Consider the following 25,202-nt stretch of genomic DNA (forward strand, 5'->3'; position numbering starts at 1 on the left):
TCTTCAGCCATGCTCTTGGATGAGATGTTGTCACAAGGTTCAAGGAGACCTCTGCAAGGTAGAATCCTTTGGAAGGATTGGAACATCGTGGTTGTCTTATTTTAACACATGATCCATTTGAAGTTCAATCTCTAACAGGCTCACTGTAAAACCATTGTTCAAACAATATAAGCTCCATTTTGTACTGTAATTAATTTTGTACCTGGAGTATAGGTGGACCAATAACCCAAGAGGTGTTCCAGCTTGTAAGTTTGTTGATGTGTTGTCCCGGGTATGACCTTTTTCATTATATACAAGCAGAAAGGCTTCATCTTCGGAAGAGTTCAGAGAGTCATGACTTGCAAGGTTCGCTACGGTAGGAAGATCCCGTGACTCAAGTCCCCACTGTTCTGCATAAGAAACCTTCATTAAAAGAGAACAAAACAAAAAAAACACAGAATCAGGATCTGAAGGCCACTTAGGTTCATTTATGATGAGTGTAATATAAATTTAAGAAACTCAAAATTAGATATAAACATATAAAAATCACTGTAATATACTTTGCGTACTTAGCTCAGATAATACATAATGCATGTGAAATTAAATCAGTTTTATATACAAAGGTCATCTGTGGTTTTTCATGCTGAAAACAAAACATTAAATAGGATGTAGACCATGTTGCCCAACAGAGTGATTTCTTTCCGGGAAAGGTCACTCTGCAATGTCCCCCTCCCACAATTGGTCATTCCACTCATCTCATTGCTTGATAGTCCTAGTGCTACAATCTGCATCAGCACAGGGACTGACAATCTAAGTGAAGTGAGCAGTACACACAGCAGTGTAATAGATGGATGACGATTAGTGCACTGTTCAGAAGACAATTTCTCCTCACAGTAGGAAAAGAGATGTATGCTTTTAAAGAGGCCATTATGTAGAGTATAACATTACTAAAACTTTGTACATATCTTAGAACCACATGTCAAATAAAAGCGGACAACCCCTTTACAATACATATTAATAACGGCAGCGGCACTATTCAGCTACAGTATGATCGCTGGGTTCCAACAAACACTCAATGCGGTAATTTACATTCTGTAGGCTGTTTGCAGCCTTGGATAAAAGTTTCCTGAAGACGAAAGAGAATGCTTTATACTGGTGCCAGTTACTTTCTATAGATCCAGTAAGGCTTATATGTCACTATAAATGGAGGGAGTTTGTATTAGAGAAATGCTATTCACATGTAACAATAGACATCTCACAACACTTAATAGCTTGTGCACATTCTTCAAGAAAAAAAATAAAAATGTAAATAAATCTGACAGCAGTAGGATTACAGAGACAAAGCTTCGATCATCTACATACTTATATTATAAGACTTACATGTAACAAATGTTCCTATCTACGCACAAGATGTACAAGGAACAAAGACACTGCTATGTGCTTACCTGAAGTAATTTCTTGGCCAGTTCAAGGAATTGCACCTTTGATTTCATTTCTTCCAAATGACTTTTAAGCTTGGGTAACAATTCTTTTACTTCAGAACCTTCACAAAAGAAACATAATTAAATATTTGCCATTAATGTATATAAAGTGCCAAGTGATCAGGTTGGCAGTTAGATCACACAATTGTAATATTCAGGAACTTGAACTGTAAGGGATGATAGGGTCATTTTAAAATTAATGGACCTCTTAAATTACAATGAAAGAACAGCACTTTCCAAATAGATTATTTAAATACACACATGACAAAAACTGGTGTTACAAAAGCCGGGTGGGATAAAGAGGGAATATATTATGTTAAGACATCTTCCACAAAAGCTAACAAGATGACCTGCAGGTTGTGTTTTTTGTTTAGCTGCGTGCGAGGTACCACACTTGTTGCGTGTGAAAAATCAGATCTTTTTGGGAGCCATTCTCATTAAACCTAATTTTTGGCTAAAGCTGAGCACTACTCTTTGCACTAGAAAGGTTTATCGCCAAGAACTGCAGTCAGATTGGGAAGAGTTCTCCACTTAGCATAGAGACCAACAGTATGGAGGAATCTGAAACAACCAACGGTATTTTTCAGTCCATTACTCCAATGTTGCAGTGAGTTTAAGCACGGTCATGTCTGCTTCTCAGCTATTGGCTTCTGGATTGTGAAGAGTTAAAAATAAAATAAAAATATGATACTTCTGGCCAAATGGGGAGTTCTACAGCATTACTAGAAATCTCAGCTGCAGAGAAGGTTTATGTTGCTGAAGAATACAAAGTCCCAGCACAGCAAGCTGTTCAGCCTGAGTCATGATTACAGGTTTCTGTGGAAGCAGTGCCTCCTGTATGCACTGTCCATATGAAGGAGAAGCAGGATTCCTAGCAAACATGACTTGCAGACATTACAGCTACACAAGGTGCCTGTAACTTAGAAACATTACAAGTCATCGTTCATTTACAAACTTATGTCACAAAAGAATATTTTTCGATTACCGTATATACTCGAGTATAAGCCGAGTTTTTCAGCACATTTTTTGTGCTGAAAAAGCCCCCCCTCGGCTTATACTCGAGTGATGCTCCAAGGCCACAATAGTTTTTTTTCTTCCTCCGAGCACTGATTACCCGGCATGCGTGGGTTGCAGCACCAGCACATCCGGCAACGGAGCACACATTGCTTACACAGGGGAATACCACCACATCATCGGGATTTAGGCAGCCACACAGTAGTCCCGAGCACATCCATAGCTGCCCTAAACATTGCTTTTCCCTGATGAAGCCCGCCAAGCGCGTTGGTTTACTTGCACACTAACACTTTCTGACCCGCCTCAGTATTCCTACCTATCTGCCTCTACACCAGAGCTGACATCGGAGCTGGTCCGTGCATTCACTACATCCAATCTCTATGCCCAGACAGCGCTGCAATACGTTACTGCTGTAAACTTTATTCCTGCTGGGGCACCAGCCACGGTCTGCATATGCGCGCATGTAAGGAACTCAGCCCGTGACCACTCTATCCGTGCATATATATATCGGAGTGGACTTTGAACTTACAGGAGATATCGGGAGCTGATCGCCTCTCCGTAATTGTAAGTGTACAGACTTTCTTCACCACTGTGAATTTACCTACTCTGCACTGTCTGCTGAAACGGACAGGAATTAACATTGCACTCATATACTGTTCTGGCCAGAACTACCTACTTTTACTGATTTCAATAAATATTCATAATATATTTCACAGCGCCGAGGTATTTTCCACTTATTGATACAAATATCTACCTAGGGATAGGGGTTCCCTATTTTCCTCTGGCTGCTTTTCCTATTACAGTTGTACTGCACTACACCTTTATTACCAAGATAATTACACAATATCGCTGTACACATACAGAGGACAACAAGAGTAACATCCATAATCATATTTCCTTCTGACATCCAAATTTACCAGAAGCCGCTGCATTTCCCACCCTAGGCTTATACTCGAGTCAATAAGTTTTCCCAGTTTTTTGTGGTAAAATTAGGTGCCTCGGCTTATATTCGGGCCGACTTATACTCGAGTATATACGGTATTATTACGGATGATCAGTATTGCATAGTCCCTAAACCATAAAGACAAGTAGACCAGACACACATCTTGCACAATCCACAAATATATAGGTCAGAGTTTTTATACCTTCATAGAAGACGTATTTACATTTACTAAGAAGCTGACCAATAGTTATACTTCATTAGTCATTAGGAGGAAGCCTGTAAGATGCCCAAGGATCCTTCTAATAGATCAAAGACAGGAAGTTTGCTAGAAATAGGCAAAAACGTATCCACGATTTCAGCTTTGACTCCAATATCTACAGTTCCTATAAGCTGCTGAAAATGTTACATATATATTTGTGAATGTTGAAGAACTAACACACTGGAGTACATCTGGGAACGTCATGAAGTTAAAGCCAAACACTCCAAGACATTCCCCTTGTTGCTCAGACGCCTCCTGAACACATATTGTAGGTAGTTTGGAGGAAATCACCAAACTATAAATCCAATCGAGCGTCTTAACAAGCACCGTGACATTTACCTTTATTCTTCTTCCCTTTCAGCATCAACTTTTGGTAAAGTTTAATGGTTTTCCTGTAATTTTTTGTTTCAATCATAAGCTGCTGCTCCAGTTCCTGTGGAGCGAGAAAAAAATTAAAATGTTCAATTTCACAGGATTCAGACTATATCAGTCGTCACTGTGAACAGAGATATAAATGTTTTGCCCCTACAAAATACAAACAAAACTTGTTGATTGTATTCGGTTCCATGATGCAAATGTACAGTGCTTATATGGTGGTGCGGAGAAATAAACACAAAAACATCTATATTTGGATTTGTAACTCAATGTTAGAGCAGACTGATATTGGTTACTGAAGACAGACATAGCCTACCAGTGGTAATGTGACATTTCATTTACATTCTAGAAAAGAACATTAAGGGACTGATTTAGAGTTAGATGCAAAATGGGAGCAAATTATTCTAAAAAAAAAAAAAAAAAAAAAAGGAGCACTGAAAACAAGTGTATTTCCGGACATGTGCAGAGCTGTACACATCCCGAGATGTATCCGTCTCCTCATCAGCGACTAGTGTACAACAAGTCATCATCATTGGCGCGTACTTGCACCTGCCCTGTAGAACATACGCATGAGCTGCATTTGTGTGTACACACCTCTGGTGTACTCGCATACCGCCCTCCTGTCCCGATTTCAGCGGGACTATCTTGATTTTAGGGAGCTGTCCCACTAGTGGACATATTTGTGAATGTGAATGTTTGGGGAAGGGAGGTATGCTATGGGCAGTCACGCCCTGTCTCACATGACTATGCCCCTCCCTTTGCAACGTGGCCACGCCCCCTGTCCCGATGCCAGGGACAGACAAGCTGGGAGGCATGTACTCGGCCTGCATTTGCACGCTCCTTGCAGACTCACAGGTACAGGCGGGGGTAAGAGCCAGTCATGCAAGTATGCATACGAGCACATGCACGTGCCAACTTTCTGAGCATGCAGAGCAATTTCAAGCAAGATACGCTACACAAACTGCCGTACGTTCCACTCTGAATGAGCCGCTAAGTGTATATTAAGTGTACAGCTGGTAAGTATTGTGCACCTGTGAAATGCACATTTACAACACAATGTTTTTTATGTTATTAAATGCTCCATGACCTGTACATAGTGATGGCCAATATCAGGGCTAAAACCAGTTACATCTAAATGTTGTCTCTCTATCAGCCAAGTTATGTTTTAGTTAAGGGCTCATACACAAATACGTTGAAAAACATCACTAGTTATAACCGTAGACCAAATCTAGCATTTAACAGAATGTTGGAAGTGTGATCTCAAAGCTTTCTTGCATCTATTATGTACTTAATGGCGCTCCATTACATTTTACCGAACGTTAAGACTTAAACGCTGCCAATGTCAATATTGGTACAAAATAAAGAACACACTTTAAAAGCACAACATAAACACCAATGTTTATGGGGTCGAGTGGTCCTGCATAAATAACTATCTGTGCTTGCCTTTGAGATTAATTCCTCAATGTTAAATCACTGATTAGACGGAGCAGAAAAAGTGAATGGTAAGAACCTAACTGATGTACTCTGCAGGGAGAGGTGGAAAACTGTACAGCAAATATCAACAACGCTGGTGCAGTTACTCATACAATACTGGAGGGTATAAAACAAGCACATAGATCTATATGTGGTTCCATCATATATTCTCTTTAAGTAATGAAGGCTTTGTGGAGCCCAGCATATTTTAAATAGGTGAATTTTTTTTATCAATATTAGGGTAAAAATATATGAAAATGAGTGTTTGCATCACAATATTCAGACTCCGACAACCACTAAGAAATTCTAACATTGTTGTTACACAAATGTAGAAAAGGAAGTTTCCTTTTAATGGCGACGTTCCCCCACCCACTAGTGATTTGGTTTGGGCCTCTTCCCTGTGTACTTTCTATTTTGCCAATTGAGGAGAACCTCTACTACATGGCTTTAATCATGATGTAACATTACCAAAAGGGTCCAGCACATTGGTAGAAGCAACAGTCAGCTCTTGATCTGGGCGGAATCACACCCACCAACAAAGATCTCTTCTATCCATTAAATACTCTAAGTACCCTGTTGTACATAAACATGGTCTATTAAGGGGTAGCTCAGTTTGACAGCTACTGAGATTATGTGTTTTCCTCTTGGTCCAGGGCTTCTCAGCAATCACATATGCTGCTAGAATTAAAGCACTAACCCTTTGCAAAACACAGTGGTGAGTACATTGCAGTAAGACTATAAAATAGTGGGCGATCATTCCATTTAGGTTGGAATATAACACTGCAAACCTTGTATAACTATCAGAATATGCCACAAATTAAGCAGTTAAGCATGCATATAGGAAGAACATATGTAATGTTTCACAGAGACACTTACCAGCCTCTTGGCATCTATGCTCTTGGAACACTTGTCTTTCTGTCTTCCAAGTATGCTGACATAATGCTGGACATCAGGATCAAACAGCTCCGCTCCATAAAACGCACTTGACCAGCCTGAGCCGCACTTGTACACCTCAGATGGACAAACGGACATGTTCTCGCGTTGATTAACTAAAGATTCCACGTTGGTTTCTTCATTGTCCTCTATGAAATCCGGACTGACACACAAACTGTTACAATCTGAGAATGCTCTGTACACAAAGTCCTCTTCACTCACTGTTGGTAATTTAGGGGATTGTGGTTGCTGATCCTTTTCAGTGATCTGTGGTGGAAAATCAGCAACATCCATCTCATCAAATGAAGTGTGACTCTCTGTGCCAGCCACTGCCTGCGTCTCGGGACCTTTAAAGGGAACAAGGAAAGGTCATGTGTAGGAGAATTCATACTGTGTTTTCTTGAAGAACCCAAATGCCACAAAATAAAAGTCACATTAAACACCTGCCAGTGGGGATAGTTTCTGGGAATAAGTCATACAATGTTATATCAGATTGTAATGGATATTGTAAAACAAACTTATGTATCCTATGCAATTATTATTTTCAGAGTCCTGTTAAAAGGAAAATACACTTAAGTAAGCAATCTTATATGTGAAAGTAGTTGTGATGCAATAAATATAAAGACAATATAAAATCCTTATGGGTCACACGAGGATGGAAGTAAATAAGTGAATCCTAAAATACATAGGAGAGTGCTTTAGAGGTAAAATATAATATATTACAAGATCATCACAGAGCATAAGTAAGGAGACAATGCAATGAAAGCAGGAAGAAATTCTTGTGAATGCAACCTAGCAATTCACTAGGAGCCGTGACATCATTGAGGAAAGGGGACTAATTAGATGCTCATAGCAATATGACCTCAGTGATGTCACTGATTAGTAATGGATAAGCTGCATTCTCAGGAAAAGGGATTCAACCCACAAAATGCGGACTTCATTCTGATCTCTACCTGCCAGATGTTATGAATCTACAAGCCCCAGCATGCTGTGCCAGCAGATAGACAGCAGATACCTGGCAGGGTATGCTGGGACTTGTGGTTTCCCCAACACCTGGAGAGCCATATGTTGACCAGGCCTGGTGCAGAAAATGTAAGCACTAATAATAGAACAGAATCCATAAATTGATGGTGGCAGCCTGACTGGCAGACTGTGTGGCATTGTATTAAGCACCTACCTGGAGAATTTGGTTCCTCAGTAGTGGCTGCACCATGCAGAGAGGGCAGCTGGCGCGACTCAGGTATCGGTTCCTGTTCTGTAGCCGCCAGTGAAACATCGGCTGAGACGTCTTCACCATCTGTTATGTTTGTCTGTTCATTCGTCAGCTGTTTTCCTTGCTTTCTGTGTCTTTGGGATTTCCTTTGAATCCGTTTTAGAAGCTGTGCAGGATTATTGTGATGTGAAGAATCCATCGCTGGTTTTCTGTGAATCAAACATAAAAAAGATAGTAAATCCCATTTACATAAGTGCAAACTGCAGGCTCACAGTGCATGTAACATTTTTGAGCAAGTGCATTAAAATTTTATAGGAAATGCTTAGATCAGCATGCCAACATGGTGGTATCTGCTGGACAGACCAGAACATGCCTTGCTGGATGCAGAGTAAAGTCCTTATGTGGCTGTTATGATGTCCACACACCAAAACAAGACTTTTGTGGAACAAGAGCTTTAAATTAGACTTTGAGTGGCATGGCCACAGTTACCTGTGGGCAACAAACCCCTCAACTTCCACAAGGGGTCTTGATTTTTTTTTTTTTTAATCACACCGTAGGTGTAGTGTCGGAAAGGGATGCCTTTGCACACCTTATATGGGAAAGTACATTTATACCAATTTAACAAAAACTTTCAAGTAAGCGATAGAAAGTGCTCCAATATCCCAAAACTCATGATTTATTTAAGACAGACATGAAACTGGAACAGTATTGTTGAATAAATGATAATTAAGGAAGTGGCCCTAAAGTGAGAGACTGGACTTCTCTAGGGATATTTCCAAAAACATGTGGGGTAGCATCATCATGTCTGTGCAATTCAGACACATAGGTGCATTACGCTAACTGAAGTGCAGGCACAATTGTTTCTTGGTCCAGTACAGGAAAATGTACAGAGTATGCTAAACATATTTTTATGTGGCCTCTCTACAGGATATCAGTCAACTTAGGGGTTTGTAACTACTTCCGCTTCACCTGTTGTCCAACAATATGACAGACCTTACAGACCCCCTCAAGACTCTGCCACTAGACCATGCCGCAAAGCCATTGCATGGTGAGAGGTTTAGTGCACATGAATGAGATTGGCAGGAGGGCTTTGGGAAAACGAGACAGAGAGAAAAAGACGATTGTACTACAACAAATGTCATAGTATCCAAACACATTACAATTGTTTTTCTTTATTTTCAGACTTTATTATCTTAAATCAATTGATCAAGTTATTTAATTGGCGATTGCTTTACTTGCCATCCCATATGGTGCCCCACACACAGCTTTTGATGTATGACAGAATCATGTAGAATCGTGTGGTACCAGCACACATGGTACAATATGACTGTATTAAGAGATCATTTTATCGTATTCACAATTCGAATCATAATTCTATGTGATCTTATATTCACAATATATTTCTTATTGTAAATTTCCACAGAACTGGATTGCCTGACTCCCATGCGCAAATGTTTCTGTACAATTCAATGAAAATCTAATGAATTGTAGATTAAACAGTAATGTACATGATTACCACTAGCTCTGCCAGCAGAGTGTGTAATACTTTGATAGCAGCTAGATAAACTCCTGCAAAAACAATAATTAATTTCTTAATATCTATGTCAGACAATAGCAAAAGGAAAAGCAAAACAAACATGCAAACGGATATTCCTAATAATGCCAACTATCAATTTAAGAAGATCTCTAGTGACATCAATAAGGCATGAAGTTACCCCGAACAAAATAGCTGCCTCCATTGTGTAAAGGCCAAGGGGGCAATTTTAGAATTAAATTTTTTTTAAAAAAAGACTTAAATAAAATACTGTTACCACGGAACATGAAATGCCTATGAATTAACTTTATATCAGTAAAAGAATAACAACTATCTTGGCCATTCAAACACTAAGTAATACAATAAGATATAAAAACTGATGTAGGAATATACATAACAATTGTTCTAAACCTAAAACAGAGTTTAACATGGTGCAATGGGTTTGTGTGATGTTCTCTACTTTGAGGAAACGGATTCGTACCCTATTAATACTATTGAACCATTCTACACAGTGGTTGGCATTCTTACAACTATATTCAATGCACTGTCTCTTCATTCCTACTGACAGCAAATAAAAACCAGTGTTCACCTTCTTCACCTGTAGTAATATTGTATCCTGCCCAGCGTGATGTACTCTTTTAAAGGCTCAATCATATCTCAACCCTTATGGTTACAAATAAGCGAGGACTTGAACGAATGGTCTTTAGTTGGCAAGGAAGATGGCCCATACCTGCTAGGTTGTGGGGATTTTCCATTAATGATCTTGTAGAGATTTTCCAGCAGGTGGTCATCCCAATAGAGGTCACAGAACTTCTCACATATGGCACTGCAGAATGTAGTATGCTGGAGACCTTTCAGGGCAAAAATATATTCCCCTATACAAGATAGAGCAAAAGAAGAAATGCTCAGATCATACAGTATACAGTAGGAAAATAAACCTAAAACACTGCATTAAGCTGTATGGAGCAGCTAGACTGGACAATAGAAACGCAGGGAAAAGTAATGTACAATATAAAAAAAGATAACCCCATAACATACTTACTATGATCAGCAGTCTCGATTTCTTTCAGTGGGAAAAGCACCATTAAAACTTGTTGCAATTTAATGCTTGAATGTAGCATCAAAAGAAAGAGCTACTAGCAATCATTAAAGCTATCTTTAAACTTATTATATTTAAAGAAAAAATGTGATATTGATATAGAAAGCAACTAAGGCAGATCTTGCAGCCAACGCCGGCCGGCTGACTGACAGCCAACGCCGACCGACAAGCCTTATTTGCTTTTATTATTTGTCTAATCAAACATACAGTAACATTGGATTGGTTGCTATTAGTTACATAACAATTGCATAATTAGAGGCAAATAATTTTGAAAAAAATTCCATCTATGTTTGGCTTGCAATTTTAAGATCTAAAGGACTTAATTAGGTGATTAAGTGATCTGCAATATACTTACATAGAAATATTGTAGCGAACAGTAAGCAATGTCTAGACAAAATAGAACGTTCTGACTGTACAATTCTCTCTATCAGAACAGATAAAAATATTAGACTTTGTTCCGCTTTAAATAACGTGAAACTTGGTAGAATGCCTTATATGTTTATTTTATTTTGTCCTATAACAAGCTGAGACTCATGTAACCACGTCAAAAAGCCTCAGAATGTGGTCACATTTGCTGCATCAGTCTGGCACGAGACTGTGCACTGTGGCCAATGTGAAATCTCTTTTTTTTATAGCTTTTAATAACAAAGACGTCGAAGATACAAGTTGCTCTTTGCTCAGTATTTATTTTCTGCAAAACTCTACTGTAGAATATATGGACTTTCATTAAAATGGAAGGCGTAATAAAGCACTTTTTGGGTTAGCGTTACACACAAGAGACACATTCAATATTGTATTACTGCAATGTGATCAACAGAATCTAAAAAAAAACTGTAGCTCATTTAATGATATACAAAACATTCCCCAGGACAGTTCTGTCCAATTTACATCAGTGACGCATAAATAAGTAGTCAAAGGACGACTTTTACTATATCTATCGAGAGAGAGAGAGAGAGAGAGAGAGAGAGAGAGAGAGAGAGAGAGAGAGGGAGAAGAGAGAGAGAGAGAGAGAGAGAGTGAGAGAGAGAGAGAGAGAGAGTGAGAGAGAGTGAGAGAGAGAGAGAGAGAGAGTGAGAGAGAGTGAGAGAAGAGAGAGAGAGGGGGAGAAGAGAGAGAGAGAGAGAGAGAGAGAGAGAGAGAGAGAGAGAGAGGGGAGAAGAGAGAGAGAGAGAGAGAGAGAGAGAGAGAGAGAGAGAGAGAGAGAGAGAGAGAGAGAGGGGGGGGAGAAGAGAGAGAGAGAGAGTGAGAGAGAGAGGGGGAGAAGAGAGAGAGAGAGGGGGAGAAGAGAGAGAGAGAGGGGGAGAAGAGAGAGAGAGAGGGGGGAGAAGAGAGAGAGAGAGGGGGAGAAGAGAGAGAGAGAGAGAGAGAGAGAGAGAGAGAGAGAGAGAGAGAGAGAGATAGTTTCAGGGAAGGTGGGAGCTATAAATAAACATTACAATGGGGTCTCCTTCTAAACTTAAATTAGATAATACAGCAGTAGTACTCATCCCCACTGCCCAGCCAAGAGCCAACCAGCTCACATTCCAACCAGCCTTATTGGGAGTCATTGCTATGGTGGCTCTCTGCTCAGTTTGGAAGTAGACTGTATTATCAATTGGACTGCAGAGATGAAGGGTTAAGGGGGAGGGGAGACTACTTTACCACGTATAGTCCAAAGGCATCACATAGTTATTATTTAGGTCTAGCTGGAGAACCCTTTCAATGTAATATTTTTTTCTCTGTAATTTCTTTCTTCAATAAATATGGACTCCATTGATATCAACAGGTACACTGGTGTTCCAAATTGTAAAAACAAGAAACCCAAGTCTCAAACATTCCGAATAGATCCCGTACCTTTGTATCCATTCTATGCGCACTTGCCAAAAGGCAAAAAAATATAGAACGTGCTTGCGTGATTTCATTATACTACATTTGACAAAGACCTGCTTTTTGGAGGCCAATGGCAATAATTATTTGAACACCCAAATTGTTCTAAATGGTCGAGCCTTCAACATCAGGGAGTCCCAATACCTCCAACACCTACAAACACTTGTATTGCTGAACAATTGGGGAAATTTGTTCAGGCATGTGTGGAGCTATATTATACATGAACTCAAAGATATCACTCATAAAAAAACCCCAAAACAACTGGTCTTGGAGGCCTTTTCCTTAGATTCTGCATTTGCCTCCCTTGGCTTGGGTTAAAAAACAAAAAAAAAAAAAAGGATGCTCTAAGATATGTATGTAGTCTTCTACATATTACACTGGCCTCAGAAGGACCGTTCCTGCTGCTTGACCCGGGTGCTGGGATCACTGTCCAATTTGGCAACGCACATGGGTGACCACGATGTTTGAGCCATACTGCAAGATCACTCTTGGCACACATTGGGGTTAGTGCAGTTGGAAATGTCTGAACACACAAGTCAACTGTGCTCTTCATCTGATGACATTTCCAACGTGCCCAATATTAATCTGATTGATTTCAATTAGAATTTAATAGGGCAAATCACTTTTCTTTGGGCCACATATCACACTAATTGCAAAATATCGTCAGCAATATTGTAGCATGTCTGGCCAGCGTTAAATCAAGTGGTTGATGTGTGTGTTAATGAACGAACCAAACTCTAGGATCATCTTTGCAAAAATAATATTTGAGAAACTGTTCTATCTCATTTGTTCTCCAAGCTGTCCTCAGGCCTCATCAGCTAGTGTATGTTTAGACCTTCTCACAGGAGTCGTGTTCTTCCCAGCACCTTTATTCTGGGTGCTCCACTCGGCTCTTGGAGCCTAACAGAGTCCTATTATAATAGAATAAACCATTGTTTCTCCTATTAAAAAGGAGAAACAATGGCACAATGTGAGCAATACAGCCAGCAGTGTGTGTTACACTACTGACCACCATTCCTGGCAGGTGTGGGCAATAACTTCCAACACTTTTTATTATTATTGCAAAGTATTACAGCTGCTCCCACCAGGCTGCTTCTTAATGCCACCAGGCTGCTTCTCAATGCCACCAGGCTGGCAAAGTTTTCTGTGGAGAACACTGAAAATACAGGTAATTCAATTATCACGGGATGGTGAATGTGACACATTCATTGAATGGTCCACCTATGTTCCTCAAGTGCCAACACCAAACATTCTCAGCAATGAGAATTCTTATAGAGATGTTGATGAAAGACTGGTACAGTAGACCAACATTGACAATAGCTGCCTAGTTCAGTTACAAAATGAGTCTACAATTACTAACACTTTCAATTAGAAGAATATTTCAGTACATACCCATGGCAATATCTTCAACACCATTTTCTAAGTAGCCATCAAATGCAAACTCATCGTGTAAGAGGTTGACCACCTTCTGCAATGGAGAGCATGTGGTTCTTCTAGTCTGAGAATTTCCATTAACTACCGTCTCACGCGAAGTGTTGGTGAAACGGTTATCCTGACCAGCTTGAATTCTGTCCGGACTGCTAGCGATTGAGCCGTTCCAAACAGGCAATCCATCCAACACATCAATGGGTTTGCTTTGAGAGTCTTTGCACTCATCAAGAGATGGAGCTGAAAGAGTTTCGCATTTCTCACGGTCATTACTAACAAAGTCATTTTTAGTGACAATGCTTGGAGAGAGCACACCGCATGTTTTAATGCTCTGCGATACTGGCTCAGCCTCCAGTGATAGACTTGATATATGCTCTGGAATACTCAGCTGCACACGCACAAGTGTGAGATTCCCAGTTTTAGGATCCTGTTTTAATAAATAATTATTGACAATTGGGCTGCTCATCACGGTGGAAGAGTCTGAAGAGACAGACGATGCTACAGAAGGAATTTTCTCTTTTCTATCAGATGAACAGTCTGAAGGGCTGGAATCCTGTTTGTTGGAAACTGGGGTCCTGAAAGAACCACTGCGGGATTTACAGATTTTGCTTATTTTTTCATTACCCACATGGTTCTCTATGTCAGTCAATGACACCTCTTCTAATGCCCCAGAGTCTGCTGTATTCACACATGGTTTAGGATAAGGTGACGGACTTGTAATTTCATTACTGAAAGAGATTAAATACAGATTTAATATAAAAACACAAAAGGGCCCGATTCATTAAGGCAAGTAAGGCAAAAAAAGGAGTACTTTTTCTCCTGAACAAAACCATGTTACAATGCAAGGGGTGCATATTAGTTTATTATTTTGCACATAAGTTAAATACTGGCTGTTTTTTCATGTAGCACACAAATACTTGCTAGCTTTATTTTTACACTGTGATTTAAAGTTGATCTAGGACATGCCCTACCCCAACTATAAATCTGCCATCACATTTTAAATTTACCTCCCTCTCCAATGTAACATGGTTTTGTCAAGGTGCAAAATTACTAAGTTTTTTTGGTTTACTTTTCTAATGAATCAGGTCCAAAGTGCACTTAGTCACTGGTTAGAGGTAAGGGTGGAAAATAATACCTGTTGATGTCTGTATTTTGCATAAGAACGATTGGTTTGAAATACGTAGCTGGAGAAGTAAAGGCAGCTGGTAGATTTGTATGGAGGCCTTTCAGTGGAACTGGTCCTTTCACTGCCGTCAATCTCCTATTGGTTGTCACTGGTACAAACCCTGTAAATAATAATATTTGGGCACAATTATTTAATAAAGACTTATGGAACAAGGAACAATGATTGACTTATTAGCTTCTGAATTTGGCTCTTTTGCGCTAATTGGAGAGGCCAGTTATTGAATAAACTGGCTTAATGTGAAAGCAGGAACAAATGGCATCACCGAGATCCAGCTTTAGAATGTCGGAGAATTCACTAGTTTCTAATCAATAGATACATTGTATTCAGTTATTAAGTACCCGTGAATGTAAATATAAATAAAAAAATGTCTTTGCTGTTTTGTGTTGAATAGACTTATTTAAGTGAGTTAAATACAGATGACAAAAAGTTTGTGCAAATCAAAATACCTGATGAGGACTCAGAATTGTGGAGACTGTTCTCTTCAGGGTATAGACAATCGTGCATGCTCTAAGGGAAAATAACAAAATATTAAACTACAGGTCTATAATACAGGTTCTCAAGGTGTGAAAAGTTATTTTCAATGATTGTCTGGATGCACAGATTTAAACTGGTAAAAAGCACCAGATTAATTTTACTATCTACAGATTGTATGTAAAACGATGGGATTTGCACACACCTCTCAGTGCATGCAATGATTTTTTTAATTAGCGAAGAATGATTTTTACTTATAGTAATCATGTAAAGCCTTGAGAACAAGTATGAGAGTCACTGGTCATACCATGATTGGAACCCCTCACTGAGCTACCATTACCAATGCATTCCACTGCTTGTTTTATCCAATGATCTTATATTGGAAAACGTATAACATAAGACGACATAAGGACATAACAAGAATAAAAGTGACTCATTTTATTCAGGCCAAAGCGTTCTACTCCCCTGCTCCTTATTAAATTGCTTTACTCCTGCAAAAATTCTGACTACGAGTGCTACAGACTTCTGTGTCTCAGGAAAACACAATACAAATGACCCAGCTTCCTTTATGCATAAGCTGCTGTTATTATAAAGCACAGAATGGCCCTATATTGCGAAGCACAAAACCTTTTCTGGTGGTGCTATGGGCCTTGATTTGTGCGGATGCACCTAGATTTTCCAGTGAAGTGTAAGGAACAAGATTGCAGCATTTGTGGACAAGTACAGGTGTGCACTGGCAGAAGGGAGGAGCTTAGTGGAGTGTGGGCCTTCCTTGCCAAACATGGCATCAGTTCTACATTGTAAAGGCATTAGCTTCTGTTAGCTTACTGAAATGAGATAAGAGAGGTAGAGAATGTACATTTGTAAGGGAGTTTCTTAATGGGCAAAGGGGAACAATGGCATTTCCAAACCACAAAATGAAATTACTTTTGCACTAGTTCTGAGATAATGAAGACCTTCTAATAAGATGTGTTTTGTGCCGTTTGACCTTTGGTAGAGGAGTGCATTTATAAGCGCACTTTATCCAACATAAAGAAAGCTTCAGACTAGAAAAGTAACAGCAGCAATAAAGGCAGTTTCAATGGCTCTTCTATAGTGATTACTGTAAGCCATATGGAGGCTAAATCATAGTTGCCAACCTTTAACGATCGGCTTCTGGGAGTCTCTGTGTAGAGGTGGGCGTGAGGGGGCGGGGCTCCACGAATCACATCATTTTTGGCCCCGCCCCCTGTGGCATAATGACGCAAACATGTCATTTTAGCATGGGGGGCGAGGCAAAATGATGAGATTCCCAGAGAATCGCATCATGGAGACTTCAAATCTGCCTACTTCACTAGGAAGTGAGCAGATGCAGGAGAATAGTCAGCTCTCCCGGGAGTCCGGGAGACCTACCCGGAATTCGGTAGTCTCCCGGGCATTCCGGGGAGTTTTGATTATTTTGATGTGATGTTTACACCATGGACCTCTTCAAATCTTTCCCCCTCTCCACAAACTGCTGCGCTTCTAAATTGTGGACGCATCTACCAGGAGCACAGAGTAAGCGTGCACCTGAGTATGCGCTGGGCTGACCATTATGGTGCACCTGTACAAAACAAAGCCATTTTGCTAAGGCACCCAATGCAGTTTGTACAGGACGTCCAATGTGACCACCAATAATCTCTTATAGAAAGACACATGTCCTACTGCCAAAGAGCAAAATAAATGATCATGTTCCATAAACCTCCAGATGACCATTTACACCAATTCAGTGCAATTCTGCAGCCGCGGCTTTCTTGAGCACAAACCGTTTTTGTGATGGAATACAAAAAAAAAGTGATGATTACTATCATGCCACATATTTAAATGCTGTCTATGTGGAAGCATACTCTGAACAGCATACAGTTTTGGTCAATAGATCCTCTGCCAGGGGAATTTACTCAGTTACATGCTTGGAGGCTCCCTTTCCTTTTGGAATGCAATAGGAGCATCCACTGATGTGGGCAACCTTTTGTGCTCCTATGACCTACTATAAAGACATAGGTTACCTGATCTGCAAAATTGATTAAACGTTCCCAGGTTTTTCTACTGTCTATGTTCTTTTGCTGTAAATACTTTCTGCAGATCTGAAAGGAGAAAATAAATTATTAGTTACAGCCATGAACCCAATTATGTTAAATTGAATGTATGAAAATAGTTATACAGGAAGATTATCAAACGCACTTCTGTACGAAACCATGACAGGACCTTCGCACCACTACAAATTCTATTCTCTGTAAAAGTTCATCGTAGAATTCAAGAATTACGTGTTTTTCTCTCTATACTTTTTGAGACTCGCTTCTACTTGCCCCGCCCACTTCCTATCAGCCAACTACAATCCAGTGAGCAAGAACTAGAAAGGGTGCATAAAAGTTTAGGCATGTGTTTATCTTAATTACAATTCAATTTTCTTTGCATTTATATATAAGTTTGTTGATTAGAGTCAATTAATTGTTAGTTTAACAGCCCATTAACAGTGACCGCAGAGCAGCGAGTCATTTAGCTGTACTAGTAACAGGAATAAATGGTAGCATGCTATAACCATTGTAGTCTTAGGCTCAGATCCTGCCATGACCCCCTGAGGACAGTGTGGAGACTTCCCCACCATGCCTCCTAGTGATAAACCAATTCACATGGTATTGTAAGCATGATCTGTAACAGACATGGATGGGTCGAATTGTCTGCAGTGTCTAAGTGAGCAAGACTTGAGCGCGCTTCTGTCCATTCAGGCAGGACACATCCACATGACTCACCAGCACCTTATCTACTATATAAATGCCTAGTGGCGTGCGTGAAAAAAACAAAAACCAAGCTGCAGCGCCACCTGCTGAGCAGAGTTATACACTGACCTATATATTTCTTGAAGGAGAAGTGACAGTTGGGAGTGGTTGGTGGTTGCCGGGGGTGACAGTGGGGAGTTTTTAACACCTTAAGTAGCTTGATGAAGGATGTGGCGATGAAGATGAAGGATGAGGTGATGGAGAAAAATGATGAGGTGGTGACATGTGGACAAAACAAAGTTAAAAAAGGGCGCTTGCGTCGGGAAGTAACGCTTTTCCCCTGAGGAGGCCTGGCCTAGCCCCAAATGCATGACAAGAACCTTTTTAACACCTTAATTAGCTAGATTTGACTAGAATGCATGAGTATCATGTACGGGTTAACTTGTTCAATATATTCCACAAAGAATTCAGCCTGTTCTGGGTGCAAAGAGGGTGGGGTCCTAGTACTAGAAATGTGTACAAAATAAAGTGGACACTAAGTGTATAATGACCCAAGCCACACTCAAAGAACACATATCCGTTGCAGCAAGAACTGGAGTACATTTTTATTTAAAAAAATAACAGCAACAAGTTGCTTGCTCTTTAGTTGTGTATCTCATACATAAACGACTTGGACAATGTATTGGTATTTTTTCACTGGGTTCTCATGCTGTAATGCATTTCTGATACAATTTTAAAAAATAAAGAGATTAAATAGAAGAATATGATACAACATATAATAAAAAAAAAATATGTAAAAATAAACAGCAACAAGGTACTTGTCATCTCCGTTCAGCCATCTATTCCTGAAATGATGCAGATTCAACAAACTTGAAACCCATAATTTCTAAAGCTATTATTTGAAGGACTGTTCTAAAGGATGTTTCCTGCTGAACTTTTTTATCTCTGTATAATCCTTCCAGCATTGACTGTTGGCAGACATTGTCATGGCTGGTTTTGAATTATCTGGTGGAATTATTACAAACATTAAGTGAAGGCATCTCCTGTAGGCGAATCCCAACCCCTAGCCAGTGAAACACATATATCCAGGGATTCACATTTAAAACCTTCCCTGAATCTCCATTTTCTAAAGCATGCAGCACCTGGAGGGAGTGGTCAACTCCCAGAAACACAAACTAGAAATTAGTGAAAGAGAAAAAAGCGCACTTCTTTAACTTAAAGAAATGTGTACAAGTGAATAAAAATAATCTGAGACGACAGCAAAAGACATTTGAGACCAATGTGCATGTGCAAACAAAAGAAAAATGTTGTCCAGCGCTCACGTCAAGGCTCCGGCTGCCTTGATGTGGCAGGTGAGCTTAACCCCAATATAGCCATATTGTGCACAAAATTCTCCTTTGTATATATGCTGACACATAGTGATTTATATATTGTTTGCTTGTGAGCGCCGGACAACATTTTTCTTTTGTTTGCACAAACATTGTGAAACCTACTTCATGATTGTCATTGGGTTCAGCGGAAGTCCTGCAATGATCAACATGCCCATTATCATTACACTCGCCACCACCAGCAAGGACAATCATACTAGATGCACAACGAACAAGTTCATTTATACTTCTGGAGCTGCCATCTGGTGTGCAAGAACTTGTGAGTTTCTCCAAAAGGAGACTATACGATCAGGGCTGACAATACCAGGTTTCTTCTCTCTAGTGATTAGCCGACTGACTTTGCACACAAACTACACACTTTATTTAGGACACTCCTAGACATAAAAAACCCAAACCAACAATTCTGTCTTGGAATGGTAACAGGCCTATTTACACAATGTACAGTGTTCATTTGTTTCTGGCCACCTGTTTGGATGAAGGTTTCACTTTGCCTATGGTAAATTACACTTTTCTTTACAGTACAAGATATGTATCTTAGATGTGGTTGGCGGGACAGACCATTTCAGTTTTCTCTTCCTCTATAGCTTAATACAACTGTGCAAGCAGAATCTAAAAATAGGCTGAATGAGGCGTCAGTGCTACGTTTCTTTTCTTTATTACCACTGGCACTGGCATTGCTTCTTCTTAGTGTACGTAGCGATGTGGGGTTATCTGAGCACATTTAACATTTTTATTCTGTAGCAGATTTAGGTTTATCACTTGGTGGTAAATTGTCATCCTCATTTGACCCACTTTGAGTAAGGGACAAGAGTAAATGTTTAATCACTGCTATGAGCTCGCCCACAAAGTGTCACAATTCCATAAACAGAGTGACAGTGATACATAAGTTTCATCGTCACATAAACTATCAACATGAGCTGGCAAGTCCATAATAAATTTGGCTCACTTTACTGATCTCTACAAAATTACTGTTTTTGCTCAACATTTTTGTGTTTTGTCGGAGGGGGCCTTTTCTTTTCTTCATGCAATAGGGTAACTCACCGTCAATAAAATAAACTACACTTCAAAATACAACAAGGTCTTCAATTAGAGGGGATGGACAGACTGACCAGTGATCGCGACAAGTCCAGAAATTATTTTGTGCCCATCAGTTCGTTGAAAAAAAAAATGTCAGTTGAGATGACAATGTATTGCCTGGATATTTGCATGCTTAAAGGGCAAACAACAAGTGCAGAAAAAAGGATGGAAAGGGGTTTGCACCAGTCAGTGCACCAATTGAGACAGCAAGCAATATTCCTGTACACTAGATTGATCAGGTGTAACCCGTTCCTGCACCAGTATCTGTGATTACCTGCAGAACTTCAGCTAGACTTGGTCTTTCTTCAGAATCCCTTTTTGCCATCTGCAGGAATAAGCGCTTCAGCTTCTTAGGCAGCGCTAGTTTGTGATTTGTGGGGAAATTGAACTTAGCTGCAGACCATAAAATAGCTGCAATCCCATAAACACAGGTCTGTAAAAGTAAAATGAGCATGTGTTAAATCTGCAGAATGAGACAGAGAGCAGATAAAATAAGAAGCACACCATGATAAATGATACTGCCAACGCAGACTACATACAATGCCTGCAATCAGGGTGTACAATTAACAATTAACTGAAATGGTACAAATTAAAAAAAAAAAAAAAAAACAAGTCATCAGCAGTATACTAAGGTAATTTCAATGCAATTAATTATTTTAAAGAGTATGTCAAACAGAAACAAAATTTCAAAGCAATGCAATAATTTAGTTTTTTTAGCTTTCGTTTTGGAAAGTCCATCAGGCATTATATTAATTTGACCCCTAGAGGCACCATTTTATTGGAATTTAAAGATGCTACTTTTGTTTAAAGCTATATAAGCAGAATACTGTGCCCTTGAGTCTTACAAGAGAGCGTTAGTTGTTATGTTGGATATCTTTATACAACGGTAAAATGAAATCAGTTCCATATGTCACTGCAGTATTATAGAGTCTAGAATGTTGGCTTTACTTTAAAAGACAGAAAGTGTTTCTCTAAATACCTATATATTATCTATCTATATATCACACAGACAGACTAACATACCTGGTGAGCAGACTGTACTAGATCCAAGACACATTCACCCTATGTCAATACCATGTATTTTACTTAAAATAGACATAAAACATATTAATGTACAATATAATGCACAGTGGGTGATGTCAGTCTGTAACTTCTGATAATCTGCAGCATCTTGTGATTTATAAAAAAAAAAAAACTAACTAAAATAGGAGTACGAACCCATTTTATGTTGAGACTTATAAAGTTTCAGTAACCCTCTTTATAATGCCATCATTTACCACCAAGTATACAGACTGCAGAAAAATACATATATTAGTTTCATATCATGACCTCTTTTAATGCCACCTTTGACCGTTGTTTTAGGATATTGCTATGAAGAGGGAAGGGAGCATTGTATTTTAAAACCACTAAAAGCTACTGGCCTGAGTCCCGGTCATCTACTGTTTTTCATTTTAGCTCTTGCATAGCTGTTGCTAAGGGCGTTAAATATTGTGCTCAGCTGCCTTTGCCCCATCTGGGGCCCATTAACTATTTTAAACCTCTACATCACTGGCAGACTGAGAACCTTGTTCATGTCAGGAAGCTGCACCATCTCTGTGTATACGCAAATGTGGGGAGGGGGGAGATACACCTGTGTTCCAGATGCTGATGTATCTCTCCCTGCTACTTAGAGATAAATGAAGCCATCCCATTATGCCTTTATTAATGCATGGAGATAATGTGCAAGTATCATTTTTAAATATATAAATCAAATTTTGTTTGCTGTGCTTCTAAATAAGTTACATTATAGGTATGCAACAGTGGACATGAGTCCATAAGGAATCAGTCAGTTAATAGGTGAAAAGTGCATTAAAAGTAGTTAGGTGTGAACGAGTCATTAAACAAGTTGGGTTTTCTTCCTGCGGATTGCAAGAATATAATTTTCTTCTTAATCCTTCTATAGCTTTATGCAACGGGCGCAACCCCATAAAGTACTTGTGGGCACAAGCACTATGGCAGAGGCATAGTATAGTACAACCCTCTTATGCTGGGTACACACACTACAGGGGTTTCAGCCTCATTTGTATACTGCAGTCACTGTGTAGACTGGCAGGAAAGGGAGGAGACAGTAAGTGAATACAATAATTAGAAGTGATGGCTCAGATAAGTATGATAGTATAGTTAGAATAGAATAATACAGAATCAGACGAAGGGACGTTATGGTGATGAGCACTTTAGAAGCACATTGAAACAACGACAATTATTTTCACTGCCCCATAAACTCCCAATGCAGTGTACCTCAAGCATTATCCCAGTATTAGGAATATGGAATAATGGGAATACAGAGGAATTCGTGAAACTAATTAGTACCTTGTTCTAAGTGTGTGAAATGTGGGGAGGATAAAGAAATACCGCTTTTTACCTTCTCTGTTCCAGCTTCATCTCCAAATGGGTCATATTCAGGGGGTACACAAAATGCATCATAAGGCTCTGAAAAGGGAAAAAAAAAAACATTTGTTTATACACAAGGGAAGCTTAAGAAAACCAGGTATAGTATCAGTGATCTTGTTGCTGCCTGATCTGAATTATAAGTAAAAGAACAACAGACACATTGTAACAATAGTGGATTGTAGGCTATCTGGTATGTCTGGTCAATTAATTTCCTATGAGCATGGATTACACTTATGTAGGCAACACCGGTGGCCATTTAATGTACTATAGTGGAGTATTCAACATAGCAGGATATATGACAGTACAATAAAGATAGACAGCATATTGCAGTAGTACTACATAATATTATTTGGGGTAAATTTATTTTGCCATTTCAAAAAACTGCATGGACAGGTATGGTTACAAACACACATTCCCACTGCCAGACAAACGCATGTAAGCGCACATCATCATTATTTATTTATATAGCGCAACCAATTCCACAGCGCTGTAAAGAGAATATATGTCATTCACATCAGTCCCTGCCCCAATGGAGCCAACACAGACACAAACACACTAGGGTTAACTTTTGTCAGCAGCCTATTAACCTACCAGTATGTTTTTGGAGTGCGGGAGGAAACCAGCGCACCTGGAGGAAACCCACGCAAAATCGGGGAGAACATACAAACTCCTCACAGATAAGGCCATGGTCAGGAATCGAACTCATGACCCCAGTGCTGTGAGCCAAAAGTGCTAACCACTAAGCCACCGTGCTGCACATGTCCACAGTCAACAAAACACATATGTACTAAACAGAACCCACCTAAAGAGGATATAAAGCCCATTATCTATTGCCATACAGAGCACTCTGAACACACAAAGCACAGCTCAAACACAAAGTACAACTGAGCCTACACATGGACATTACAACAGAGCCAACTAAACAAATAGAGGTCACAGGCCCCACCACAAAAACACATTTTACTATCTCTCTTTGCCTCAACATGAACTAGAGCCCCCAAAATGCCATGTCCATACTAGATAAACTATACAACATAACACCAGAGCTAACCCAAATCACACACTACTATAGAGTGCTTCCTAATCATAGAGAACACAGCATACATATATACCATTGGAGAAGACCTAGATGATGCACCAAGCCCTCCCTTCAACAGGAACCCACAGTTTCTAAGTGGAGAGAATAGACATTATTGGAGGAAGAGTCACTTGAAGATTCCAGAAACATGAACACTGAGCAGGCTGGAGGTACAATGGACACTGACGACAATGTCAGGAGCGAACGGTTCTTTCATTATCAGCATCTGCTCACTGTTTAAGCAACCTACGTGGTTCACGGTTCTGAAGCTGTGGGCAATTGGAGAAATATGCAACTTACAGCTGCATTCTGCATTGTGGAAACACCATGATCAGGTGTGGGTGTGTCGGAGAGGTCACAGATAAGATCAACAACAAAACCTAAATAAAGGACATGGTATGAGGCTGTGATTATCTGTGCAGGGTGTGGGCGAGGTGAAAGAGTGTGGTCATATGTGATGGAAAGGGAGCAGTGCATTGTGGAGATTCAGAAGAACAGTCCATCAATGAAAGTGTAGCTGACGCATAGTGTGAGGACCGTTATCAGAGGTACATTGTTACATTTTAACAATGAATCGTTTCCTGCCTAAGCTTGTCTAATATATCATCATCGTTGGACATTCAGTGTAAATAACCACTACATTCCATTTGCCGAAAAGTAATAATTATAGGTATTACTGCTTATGGAACACTACAAACGACAGTAGTGTTTACATCTGTACAACAAATCACCCGTGGACCTATTTGCTGACTTGGCTCCCATAATGGTGTGTGGCTTATTTCCACTTTCACCTATAACAAATACTATCACACACAATTAAATGTATTATCTTACCTTCAATCTCCTGAGTAACAATGAGGACTTCTCCACTGTGATCAATAAGCACAGATTCTAGACATAATATCGCTGTAAAAAAAGTAAGACACCATTAAATCATTCTCAATTGGAAAAGATGTTTTTAAGATATATTTTGGATCATATTTTGTGCCTCATTTAGAGCTAGGTGCAAATCTAGCTAGGGAGAGAAAATCTGCACCCAGATAAGCCATGTTCATTTTGTAGGCAGGAACACACTGCTTAGGTCTGGATGTTACACACAAATACTGGACAACCTTATTTTTACAATACATTTTAGAGTTGAGTGAGAACACATCACCTCCTAACGCCATCTAACTGCATGTTTTAAATTTGCCCCCACCTGCAGGGCAACATGGTTTTGCCAAGGTGCATAATTATACCT

The 25,202-nt window shown here is 39.6% G+C and overlaps 1 protein-coding gene across 1 annotated transcript in view; it reads right to left on the reverse strand.

Annotated features, from left to right (window-relative positions):
* The window catches only part of KNDC1 (kinase non-catalytic C-lobe domain containing 1), an 86,287-nt gene that overhangs the window by 22,628 nt on the left and 38,457 nt on the right, over positions 1 to 25,202 (reverse strand). The window contains exons 8-20 of the mRNA XM_075216181.1: positions 24,797 to 24,868; positions 22,856 to 22,923; positions 20,729 to 20,887; positions 17,279 to 17,356; positions 15,230 to 15,290; positions 14,733 to 14,883; positions 13,562 to 14,325; positions 9,935 to 10,079; positions 7,635 to 7,879; positions 6,401 to 6,804; positions 4,016 to 4,109; positions 1,425 to 1,522; positions 203 to 402 (exon numbers count right to left, since the gene is read on the reverse strand). Of these exons, the coding sequence (XP_075072282.1) occupies positions 203 to 402; positions 1,425 to 1,522; positions 4,016 to 4,109; positions 6,401 to 6,804; positions 7,635 to 7,879; positions 9,935 to 10,079; positions 13,562 to 14,325; positions 14,733 to 14,883; positions 15,230 to 15,290; positions 17,279 to 17,356; positions 20,729 to 20,887; positions 22,856 to 22,923; positions 24,797 to 24,868 (2,539 nt within the window). The remainder of the gene's footprint in view (positions 1 to 202; positions 403 to 1,424; positions 1,523 to 4,015; positions 4,110 to 6,400; positions 6,805 to 7,634; positions 7,880 to 9,934; positions 10,080 to 13,561; positions 14,326 to 14,732; positions 14,884 to 15,229; positions 15,291 to 17,278; positions 17,357 to 20,728; positions 20,888 to 22,855; positions 22,924 to 24,796; positions 24,869 to 25,202) is intronic.

Source organism: Mixophyes fleayi, chromosome 6 (assembly GCF_038048845.1).
Source record: "Mixophyes fleayi isolate aMixFle1 chromosome 6, aMixFle1.hap1, whole genome shotgun sequence".
Lineage (NCBI taxonomy): Eukaryota > Metazoa > Chordata > Amphibia > Anura > Limnodynastidae > Mixophyes > Mixophyes fleayi.